This window comes from Propithecus coquereli, unplaced genomic scaffold (assembly GCF_000956105.1).
Source record: "Propithecus coquereli isolate 6110/MARCELLA unplaced genomic scaffold, Pcoq_1.0 Scaffold532, whole genome shotgun sequence".
Lineage (NCBI taxonomy): Eukaryota > Metazoa > Chordata > Mammalia > Primates > Indriidae > Propithecus > Propithecus coquereli.
The window spans coordinates 874483-886935 of record NW_012151197.1 but is presented as its reverse complement, the minus strand read 5'-3'; the positions used below and the strand labels follow the sequence as shown (position 1 = coordinate 886935).

The 12453-nt window shown below is 35.6% G+C and overlaps 1 protein-coding gene across 1 annotated transcript; it reads right to left on the bottom strand.

Moving 5' to 3' along the window:
- Nucleotides 1-2153: 2153 nt before the first annotated feature.
- Nucleotides 2154-10609, bottom strand: MKKS (McKusick-Kaufman syndrome). The gene is made up of 4 exons (XM_012657200.1): nucleotides 9207-10609; nucleotides 5752-5927; nucleotides 4683-4793; nucleotides 2154-2649 (listed from the first exon to the last, which is right to left on the bottom strand). Exons 1-4 carry the CDS (start codon nucleotides 10189-10191, stop codon nucleotides 2209-2211), a joined length of 1713 nt encoding a protein of 570 aa, XP_012512654.1. The 5' UTR covers nucleotides 10192-10609; the 3' UTR covers nucleotides 2154-2208.
- Nucleotides 10610-12453: the final 1844 nt, after the last annotated feature.

Here is a 12453-nt window from a genome sequence, read left to right as displayed (position 1 = left end):
CTCCCAGGAGGTGGAATCACTGGGAGGCATCTTAGAGGCTGCCTACACATGGAAAACACATTCCCCCTACTCCCAAGATCCCCCAAAGTTACACTGCATTATAGCATCAGCCCAAAGTCCAGAATCTCATCTTTCAAATCAGGTCAGCGTGGCTGAGGTTCCTCTTCAGGGGTAGTTCTTTAAGTATAGCTCCTGGAGCACAGTTGCTTTCCGTCCATAGACCCATGAAGCTAAAGAGACAAGTTATTTGCCCTCCACTCCCAGAGTCAAATGATGGATAAGGCATAATCATGACCATATCATTCCTGTTCACAAAACTGGGAAATGGGTGACATAAAGGAGTCACTAAGTCCAGCCTACACTCAAGGGGAGGGGATTATAGCAAGGGTCTGCAAACCAGGAGGAGAGGGTCACCGGGGCCATCTTAGAGGCTGACCACCACATTGCCCTTCTATTTGACTCCAGTAATAAAAGGAGTAAAACTTCAAAGAAATATTTTATGAAGCTTGAGGCGTAGCTGATTTTTCAATATATAGCATTACTGTGAGTTTGTATTGCAATTTTTTCTTTCTTATAATCAAAAAATTCTTTTTGATTATAAGAATATTGGAGGAAATTATTCAAAAATTCTATTTCCCTTTATCATGGCTATAGATCTGATCACTGACTCTTAGGTTGTTTCATTTTCCAAAAAGTTCCAAAATGTTTTCTAAAGTTTAATGTAACATCTGTTACAGCTCTATAATTATTCCTTTAGCTGCATTCTATATTTCTTCTTTAATTTATAAAATACCTAGCATTTGCATAAAATTCAAATTACATTCTTTGGTGAAATAGCAGTGCCTACTTTGAATATGGGAGCTGTTCTAATTTCTTTTCGCACTATTGACTGAGCTAGAGAAATAATTCCAGTTCCTTTCTCTGTGCTGCTTTCTGAAGTCCTGGTAGAATATTCCTTATTTTCCTTCCTTTTCTTTCAGTCTTAAAATAGTGGTTCTCAACCAAGGACAGTTTCGTTCTTCAGGGTACATTTGGCAATGTCTGGAGACATTTTTGGTTGTCACAACTGGGGTGAGCTACTGATACTTAGTGGTAGAGGCCAGGAATACTGTGAAATGACTTACAATGCACGAGTCAGCACCCACACAACAAAGAATTATTTGGTCCAGAAAGACAATAAGGCCAAAGGTGAAAAACCTGGTCTAAAACAAACCAGTTCTTCCTCCCACTTTAAATGTGAAGCCATTACAGAGTTATTTCAGCCTTCGTTATTATATAAACTTACTTTTTTCCCCTAACCACACATTTCCTCAAAATAACAAAAAGGTGGAACAGTCATACAAACTAATGATTGCAGGCAAAGCAGGTTCAACATCAATTACCTAACCACTGAATAAAGGGCATGGAGAATGGTGAAATTTTACTACATATACAGTTTGAACACTTACTTAGATTAAGCAATATATACTGAATGCTTTGTGATACTTTACAATCTAATTTTGTACTTTATTCATGTATTTATTTATTATAAGACAGAGTCTCGCTTTTTTGCCTGGGGTAGAGTGTAGTGGCGTCATCGTAGCTAACTGCAGCCTCCAACTCCTGGGCTCACGCTATCCTGCCTCAGCCTCCTGAGTAACTGGGACTACAAGCACATGCCACCATGCCCAGCTAATTTTTCTGTTTTGAGTAGAGACAAGGTAGGTCTCACTCTTGCTCAGGCTGGTCTTGAACTCCTGAGCTCAAGTGATCCTCCCGCCTCAGACTCCCAGAGTACTAGGATTACAGGCGTGAGCCACTGCGCCCAGTCTAATTTTGTCTTTAAACATATGTAATTGCTAACTATAAAATATCTATAATAAGTATATCTAAACTAGAGCATGGATTAGGAATTTTTTATTTCTGTATGTTCTTCACATGATGTCAAAATAACAACAAAAAATTAGAATGACGTACTATGGTCACTGTGGAATCCCTAATATAATTATAATATCTTTAATAACAATGCTTCACATTTTTATTTTATTTTACTTTATGGCATTTCTATTCATGAATCAGACCTTTTTTCCTTAAATAAGTATATTTATAATTTTATGAGTCATCTGTTCAAACATGCAGAACAGGCCTTTGGGAGAGAACAAACACACTGACTATTTTTCTTAATTGACACATGACTAGCTTGTTTTGTAATATAAACATGCTATTCTGTTAGTTTTTATCTTCAATGACATATGAAAGATCCAAAATCAAATTGGCTGTCTCTACAGCCACCTCGAGGCCACTAAGCTTAGCAGTCCAACAGTCCACGGTCAGGTTGCTGCCCGAGCCCACAGCTTCATGGGGAAGGCAGGTTTGTGGCGTAAAAGGATGGCGTGTGCTTCTTAAGAAAGACCAGCTGAGTTCTTCCCGGCTATTGTATAATCCACAGCCACATTGTGAAAGCAAATCTGGCCAGTTAACAGCAGAGGGAGAATCTGCCTGAACTGACCAAAAGTGTCCATACTTCATGTCAGTGAGAATTTCACCTCCATCATGTTCTAAAGAGGCAGCAAGAGATTCTAGAGCACTGCAAAATGCTTCAGCCATTAGGTGAAGTTCTGTTTGAGTACATCCATCATCTTTGAGAATGCTTTCTGGCTCGTTGTGAGTCTAAAGAGTAATAAAACCATTGAAAACACATATAGAGCAATTAATACAAAAATCTTTAAGAAAAATAATATACGTGGTCAGAACCTTATTCATACAGTTACTATTTTACTTACTTTAATTTGGGGTTTGACAAAATGCTAATAGGCTTGTGTGGGTCAATTGGCCAGGCTGGTTATAGTTAACCTGCTGGTTATAGTAAAAATGTGTGCCACAATATTATCAGAATGAATGAAGCATAATAACCCCATCATTTATTCTGAATAAGGCCTGGTAGTACCTTCTCAATATATGAAGGACAAGGTATTATGCACATATTATAGGTTTTTATGCACACGGAGGGAAGTTCCTGAAGACTAATGTCCCAAATGAAGTACTTATTTATCTTGGAAAAATGTTTGAGTATGTTCAAAATGAGAATGAACATATTATTATTGACACCATTTAGGGACATGTATAATTTTCACATCAATGTTTTAAAAATGAATATTCTTCTCTTTAAATTAATGGAAAAGGTAATAAGACTTTAAACTGTTTTTTGGTTCCATCATTTTAAAAAGTTTATCCTAGAAGTTCCATGATAGAAAGAAAAATTAATATACAGCCATGTACCACATACTAATATTTCAGTCAACAGCAGATTGCGTATACGATGGTGGTCCCGTAAGATTATAATACCATATTTTTACTGACCTTTTCTATGTTTAGATATGTTTAGATACAAAAATACTTACCATTGTGTTACAATTGCCAACAGTATTCAGTACAGTAACATGCTGTACAGGTTTGTAGCCTAGGTGCCATAGGCTACACTATATAGCCTAGGTGTGTAGTAGGCTATACCCCTAGGTTTGTCGAAGTACACTCTATGATGTTTGCACAACAACGAAATCACCTGACAATGCATTTCTCAGAACATATCCCTGTTATTGACATATGGTTGTACTAGCAAACTAATGATTGAAAAAGGGTTTAAAAAATTCATATCCTAGCTACTTAAAAACAGTGACCACTTTTTTTTTTTAACCAGGAGGTTTGAACCAGATGAGAAAATTTCTATTGCGTATTTTTTTCCCAAATCCTCAATATTGTATTGTTTCTTCAAAATTCTATTCCAGACACCTCCTTCTTCCAAAAAACTTTCTCCAGTTTACTGGATTTCATTTACAGATTACACTATTGTTCATTCAATATCAATAGATTGGCACAAATTTTGTTTTCATCATGTATATTCTGATGACTTTTCATGAATGGACTTTAACTTCAAATAGATTTTAAGTTATTTGGGGAAGCAGGGGAGGGCATATCTATAGAAAAGTTTACTTCTCTCCAATCCGAGTCACCCACTCAAAGCTCTATAGGGCCTCTCAATAGCTCTCCTGTTTACCCAATGAATTAACTGCAAATATGTGGAAAATATTTATACTTTTTTGTATCTATTTTCAAATAAAGTAGGTTGTACTTATGAAATAATTAATCAGAACTATAATGCAATAAACTTATCCGACAATTATCCAGAAATGGAGTTTCCTAGACTAATAAAAAATTCTATTTAATAGAATTAATATCATACATAAATAGCAATTTAAAAATTATAATAGAATATGATACATGGAATGCTTTAATAAATGAAATGAATTAAATCTTGATGCTCTTGAAGGCACTGAAGTATTTTGTAGGACCCTGGCCCTTTCATTGTGAACATCAGTTATTATATTGCTGTACTGCAGCAGTTGAGATCTCAAATATGAGAACTCCCAATAACAGAATGTTAGTTTCAACATGTAGTAGATGTAGACAATACTTAGAGAATGTGATCATTTACTAAAAGATTTAATTTATAATAAACATTGTAATAAACGCATTACTTTATATTTACCTTGTTATTGTTCTCAAGTGTTTCAGAACACAGTATCTAACTTAGACTATTGAAAAATTAAGTGTTAAAGGTTCCAGGGTATCATGGTTTGGCTTATTGTCTCATAAGATAAAAGTTGCTGAGAATGTAGATACTCTAAAGTGGACATCTTACTTACCTTGTGTCTAATATACGCAGCCAAATGAGTTTCAGTACAGCCACCTCCCAATAAAACCCAAGGTTCCTTGATTGTTAACTGAAGGACATGCAGCGCTGTTTGACACGTGAGCTAAAAAGGAAGCAAATCATCGGAATCAGACATGCACATCACATACATGAAGAAATATAAGCATGCTCTCAAAGCCACACAGATAGTGGACTCAAAGAGCCTGACTTCAATTGCAAAAGAACAAAACCTGTGTTGGGAAGGTTATAAAGTGGTTAATACATTTTGGAATAGTAAAGATTAGAGATTAAAGAAAAATACATTAGCCACAAGTCTGTTTTCATGGACCCAAATTAATATTTTCTTTCATACGCACTTAGATGCTCAAATTGAGATTTACAAATATATGGCTGCAAGACATGTGGGTCAGTAAAGTTTATTGGTACTTCTTCCAAAAAAGTATTTCACTCTAAATAAATCAGTTATATAAATATAGAATTTATTTCAAATTGTTTTGGAAATAATACAGCTACAACCTAACGATAGCAAATAGAAAAACACACAGATCTTTAATATTTACCAAGGATATGTCCTTGAACATACAAGAATCTTTAAAACTTGTGACCAATCCCATAGATTATCACTTCCCTTATGTAAAAGTTGCATGTGTCACTGCTGGCAAAGAATGACAAACGCTACTAATGGGTGGACGATGAGTACTGACTGGGGAGCTCATTTTCTAAGTGACTTAATCATACACATTAGCATCAAAGAGTGCACAATTCAAACTTATTTCTTAAGAAAATTAGTCGCATGTCAAGGACCTTTTCGGCTTCTCGTAAATCGTAGAAATAATAAATGGCAACACATGCCTAGTCTACTATAATGTCACAGGCATTTAAATTAGCTTACTGTGACTGCTTCTCTCATTTTTTTTTCTGCTTTCTATACCACCTAGTGAAGTTATGGGGTAAATAAAATCATGGCCCACTAATGTGAAAACAAAATTATAGCACCTGTTGAGTGACTATTTAATTCCTGCCTCAGTCCCTGGATATGGAATTCAAATTTCATTACCCACCTTCAGCTCATCCCAGGCAGTATCATTTCTGTTGCACAGAAGCAAACTGCAGATTGTTGCTTCGTTAGGAATAAGATGAAAAAAATGCTTGGAGCCAAATTTTGCAGTGCACAAATCTTTCACACTTCCGTAACTACTAGGAGATATTGAGCCTAGGGAGCCAATAGGCTGTGTTCCTATTTTTGAAAGTATAGAAAACACAAAATGTATAAGCAAAGGTGGAACAAGCAACCGTTCAAAATTACAGTATTTATTCCTAGCCAATATAAAAGTCCCACAAGCATATCATTTAAAATGTGTAACGTGGGATAAAGAAAAAAAGAAGCATCTTAACCTGATGGAATAAGTAGTATTCTGTCATTAAAATGATATACAAATAAAGCAGAGTTTCTTTTGGTTTACGGATCTCTTTGAACATCTGTTAGAAGCCATTTTGTACTCTCTTCCCACAAAAAGGCACAGAAAATTTTGCACCCATTCTCAGGAAGTCCAGAAAACGTGGAAGGCCATTTGGGGATCAGAGACCCCAATTAAGAATCTAATTTAGAATAAGGATGATGTGAGGAAATAGGCTTTTTTTTTTTTTTTTTAAAAAAAGCTTTTTCAATTTAAAACAAATAAAGCTATCCAAATAGTTACATGGTTGAATTCCCTTGGGGCTCTATTTAGTGAACAGGTAAGGATTATTATTATTTTTTGCCTGGCAACAGTTTGTATATAAATAGCTACCTAAATTATGGCAAAATAAAGTATGTGTCATACTTATTTCACTTTTTTATTCTTTGATATATTAAGTATTTTGCCTTCCTAGCTGCAAGGGTAAAATAGTAAAGTTTTATAAATCACGAATTAATAAAAATATGAATAAAGAAGTTAGGATGACTTGAATTTTCCAAATCTCTAAACGCAGTAGAAGTTGTGTAAGAAAAGAATCCTACATCAAACTTCTACAAGACATAATAATGCTAATTTAAAGTCTAAAGATTAAAATAATTTGGAGCCACTCATCCTTTTAGGCCAGTTTCTTGTTCTTTTAAACTAACATTTAAATGACATTTTCTTTCAAACTAATGATGTTAAAATGTTTAAAAACACATTCAGCTCAAAAAATTTTTAGAAAATAATCCCTGAACAATTTCACTTGTTTGAATATTGTTTCTTTACTTCTGAAGCCTCCAAGAATAAGGAATAAAGACTCATCTAAAATTTAGGAAATAAAAAAGGCTTAAATCTTATGGTATAATTTTACGTGGTGGAAACAACAGATTCTGGAGCAGGAAGCCCTAGCTATAATGCTTATCAGCCACTGGACGCTAAGCAAGTCATACACGTCATTTAACATTTTTGGCTCCTACACAAGAGAAAAACACAGAAATAATAATGACTATTTCGCAAATAAATCAAACCAAATAAAATGTTAAACACGTTCTGTAAGCCCCCAGTATGCTTCACAAATGCCAGTCACCTATGAACAGTAAAATCTGCTACTTAACATGGATCATTGATAAATAGGAATTTTGTTTGAAGGGTTGAAAGGAGGTAATGTTAACCTAGATCCACCAGGGAAGACAAATTAGGCCAAAAATACACTCCACCAATTCTCGAAGTTTGCCTGAGCCATGTGTCTGATAGTTTTTCTCTCCTTTTCCCTTTTGTCTCATGATGCAGGACTAAAGCTATGGTTATTAATGTCATGTTCTAGACATATATGGGTTAAATAACAATTGTGGGCTAGTGTGGAAACACAGTCCCCATTTACAATATTGTTTCTATGGCAAAATGTTCCTTTTATTTATTTATTTTTTTTGAGACAGAGGCTCACTGTGTTGCCCGGGCTAGAGTGCCGTGGCGTCATCCTAGCTCACAGCAACCTCAAACTCCTGGGCTCAAGCGATCCTCCTGCCTCAGCCTCCCAAGTAGGTGGGACTACAGGCATGCGCCACCATGCCCGGCTAATTTTTTCTATATATTTTTAGTTGTCCAATTAATTTCTTTCTAATTTTAGTAGAGACAGAGTCTCGCTCTTGCTCAGGCTGGTTTCGAACTCCTGAGCTCAAACAATCCTCCTGCCTCGGCCTCCCAGAGAGCTAGGATTACAGGCGTGAGCCACCGCGCCCGGCCCCAAATGTTCCTTTTATTTTTGTTAAAGAGGCAGGGTCTCCCTATGCTGCTCAGGCTGGCCTTGAACTCCTGGGCTCAAGCAATCCTCTTGTCTCACCCTCCCAAAGGGCTAGGACTATGGGTGCATACCACTATGCCCAGCTAAAATGTTCTGTATTTTAAAAACTGACTACATAATCTGAAATACCTAATATTCACAAGCTAGAAACTGCCAGATTCATGAAAAGCTAGTAGATATTTAAGGGTATGAGTCTGACCTACAACATCGATAATGAGTTCCAAAGAATAATTTCCATTATTTCCTAGTAATTTCTACTTTGACAATTATTTGAGTCTTACAAAGTTAGGGCAATAACCCAGATATCATGTATTCAACACTTGACATACATATTGCTCCTTTTTGATGATTTATGACTATAAATAGTAAACTTTAACAATGGTTTCAGTCTAATAACTTAAAAATTGCAACAATGCAGAACTAAATGATCATCTTTCTGATAGATTGTCAAAGCAGTTAAATGGATATTGAAAAGTGGCTCGAACCAAAACTCTGTAGCTTGTCATTTTTCTTTGGCTCTAATAGGTGAGTATCAATCTTTTATTTGCTTTTAATTTGCCAAGTTTGTGAAATACAGTGAATTTCTTGCCTATAATAATTCTGTATGTTCCTAAACATGTTATAGTGAATTCAACAAACATTTTAGAATACCTGTCATGGGCAAGGACTGTTGTATGTGCCAAAAGTAAAAGATGATCTTGGTTCTCAAGGTCAGCTGGAAATATTTCTGATAAAGTTAAAACATAGACACATGTGCATTCCCCCTACCCCCATCAGAAACACCTATTTAGGCAGAAGTGTATAAGTTTGTGGTGAGTTATCATAAAAGTGATGAAAAGCGGTATTCTAGCTGCAAAATCACCTTCTAAATATAACATGATTTAAAAGTTCAGGAGTTTGAGGTCATAAAAATTTTGTAAATTCGAGTAGAAGAATTTTGTGTAAAGGATGAAAGACTTCAGGATTGTGAGGATGCTAGACTTATCAATAACCTATAAAATATTTTGGGGTTAGAAAATGATAAAATCCGTAGTATATCTCGGGGCTGAAAAACAAACAGAAAATGACCATAATCGCTCCATTTTTAGTAAGTGAACAATACAGGATCTTTTCCAGAAACAACTGTTGCTGCCAGAAATGATACTGACACATGCTGTGAGGTTGGCAGATTCTAAAATTTTTCAAGATGTTAACAGTGACACAAACCAAGAATATCTCTGCTCAAAAAGTGTGTGATTTATTAACTGTAAGGGGCAAAGCCAAGAGTGATTTTTACCTGTCACTTTACTCAAGGGTTCCATCAGGGCCACTCCAATTCTGTCTACGGCAATAACCCGATGCACACTGAGCAACTGTTTCAAAGACGGGTGTATAACTTTTTGGCACAGGACAAGATCTACGTGGTCACTGACTAGCTGCCTTCCTAGGTTAAGCAGCTGGTCCAGAACTGCATTTTCAAGAGAAACCCCGCAACTCACCACTACAGTTCCCTCTCCAGTATCAGAAAGGTCTCCCGATAAAGTGGTACAAAAGAGTGCCACCTTGAGGGCACCTGACTTTTTGATAGGCAATAGCTTCATTAATTGAACTTCTGACATTTCAATGAGTATTCCAGGTAATACAGTAGAATCTATAACTCTTTGACCTTTCAATGGTACAATTATACTCTTTCCTAAAATGATATGGTCTTCAGGCTTTTCCGGAATTGTAAGCAAAAAAGCTTTCAGAATCAAGGTACTGATATGATCTATTTCCTTTCTGGTGAGCATACTGGCAGGTTTGCTTGTTAATATGCTGCGCACCAAACAGAGGAGGATCTGAGTACTACTGAAGTCAACTGGGAGTCGACAACCACAGGCCTCAGACTTAAGATAATTGGTGCAGAGACGCAAAAGACGTTTATTTAGTTTAATGACGGTGGTGGGTGTCAAGCCTATTCTCTGAACATTTTCAATCAGGTTGCAGCAAAGAATGGCTGTGAATAAGCCACAATCACTGAAGCACGACACATGATTCTGCATGGAAGTCGTCAGGATCTTTAATATGGGATGGGTGACCAAGAGGTGACTGAGCAGGGAGGAGGACTGTGAAGTTGTGCACACGTAACCTCCAAAGCCATTGTGCACCTGCTTCAGCCTACCCGAAGGGCCGTAGCATGACGACACGATTCCTTTCCAGACAGAAAGTGTGGCCCTGACTTTCTCACTTGTCAGTGGTTCACTTTTACACAACGATGGCTTCTTAGCTTCTAAACGAGACATCTTACTTCAGGTAGTTACTTGTGAAGACAGCTTTTATTGTGTGAACCGTATTTTTCTTTTCATTGCACTGTCATGTGTTTTAACATGAAAACAAAATATTCTTCAGGAATGAAAGTATGAATATGCAGCAACGTGGCTACAAAATTAAATATTTTGATGTTTATGGAGCTAATCAGCATATAAGGATTTAATGACAAATTAGTAATTCTAAATATTTATTTTACTTCATTCTTCAATACTCTTTTGTTTGGCTCCAGACTGAGATTTTACGGACTGTTTTGCAGCCCTCTGTATAAAGTATGTTACAAGATGGACACCTATTAAAGACCCCCCAGCTACAAGAAGCCAGTTCTTTCTGATCCAGCTGGTGTTTTTCATTCTCTTCTTTCAATGTCAAGCTCAGATTCAAAGCTGCTGCTTTCTGTAAGAAATAAAAATAAAACATTTCAGAGAAATAATTCCAAACCATTTTGTAGATTGCAGTTTAATACTTTATTCTAATACTCTGCTCCTTTTTTAGAAAAAAGAACTAGCTACTGGCATAATCCTCCAGAAAATGAGAAAGGTAAACGAATTTAGACTTAAAATTCCTTTATTTTTCACTAAATCCCCTCTACAAGAAAGTGCTTATATTTTCAATAATGTGGAATGCACAACAATATGGCCAGAAAGCTTACAATACAGTTATGTGAATACGGCATGCTTCTAGAAGAGAAATGCTACGTTATAAAACTCAGAATTTGGTCTCAGTCTTAAAAAAATAGTTCCAAATGTTTTTATTCTCTTATATCAAGATTTAATGTTGTGTTTTTATCTATAACTTTGGTTTGCTTGGAAACTTTACGTTTGAACAGAAGTGCATTTACATCGAATCCTGCTTATAAATAATTATGAAAAGAAGAGAGCTGTCAGCTTTTCTATTGCAGAAACTCACTAATGTACAGTCTATATTTAGCTGAATAAATCTGCGCAACACACTGCACCAAAGAACAAACCATGTTTTAAATATTTGGCTAAAGTCAGAGCTAATTTTTTATAGTTTTACTCTATCAATCAATGACTTTCAGTTTTGGAAGTCCTAACCAACTAATCTTCAAACGTTAGTTAACGATAATAAATATTAATATAAAAACCAAGAAATGTGCTGGATGACAAAGAGAAAAATAGGATGTGATTTGCAATTCAATTTTAAAGAGTCTAAATATCATAAAATATTATCATATACCAAGTGGACACACAGAAATACTAATTTCCTTAATAGGGTAGTGTCCTTGTTAAAAAAATACTGGGCCTTGAGGCATAAAATCCTGACACATTAATAATGCATGAAAAGAATAAAAATCTTAGGTCATGGACCTTGTCTGTTAAAGCCTGGTCTTTTGAAGGTGTAACTGTTAGTTAGTATTTTCAGGAATACGTTAACCATGCTAGCCACTTGGAGAGTATTTAGCATAAATATAACTACTTAGCCTAAAGTATTTCCTAAAGTAGACTATGGCGTAGTATGGTGTTACAGACCAAACCGTGATTTGTAGATGTGCAAAGAAGAGGTGGGCAGAACAAGGGAATGTTATGCAAAGTGTTATTTTGGTTACTGTTCCCAATTTAGTTAAAGGGCCGTAACCATAGCAACTGGGCCCAACTAAAGTGAAGGCAATGATAGTTAAGTTTCTTCTTGCAATGATAAAGCTACAGTCAACTTTTTTTTATGGAATGAGGAAGAAAAAAAAAATCTGTTTATCTTATGCCAGAAACAGCCAAGTTACTTAAATATTATTTCGAAGGCTATTTCAGATTCAGCAAAATCTGAGAAATACATTTAAATGAAATCTCATCGAAGTGACTTTTATATGGTAATTTGCACGATATAACTTACACACATACACACAAACCACAATAGAAAGTAGGATTAATAAAATGATTTCTCTAGTTAGAAATTTTTCTCAATACTTAATAGCGACATACAACTTTTCAAAAGAAGAATGCCATGTTGGCACCTCTACCAGTCTTATGGTAGTGAGATCAGTAACCACATCTTTTGACTAGTTTTTCTATAAAATGAGAAAAGAAGAAATCATTGAAAATGTTGGTAACTCCTGAATTATTTTTAAGATGTCAAAACTTGCTGACTTGTGGTCATAGGTCTACATCTGGACAAAATACGGTATAAAGAAAAGAAAGAAAACAAAACAATGGGGCTGGTTTATAGAATATGTTTGGGAGTATCAGCTCAGCTCTATTAAAACTCTTTATTTCTAAACA

Excerpts from the sequence above, each read along its gene's own strand:
- MKKS (XM_012657200.1), bottom strand. The coding sequence starts at position 10,191 with ATGTCTCGTTTAGAAGCTAAGAAGCCATCGTTGTGTAAAAGTGAACCA. Across the intron at positions 5,928-9,206 it reads ACCCTTGAGTAAAGTGACAG|GAACACAGCCTATTGGCTCC; the intron begins GTAAAAATCACT and ends TTTCAAAAATAG. Across the intron at positions 2,650-4,682 it reads CTGCGTATATTAGACACAAG|ACTCACAACGAGCCAGAAAG; the intron begins GTAAGTAAGATG and ends ATTACTCTTTAG.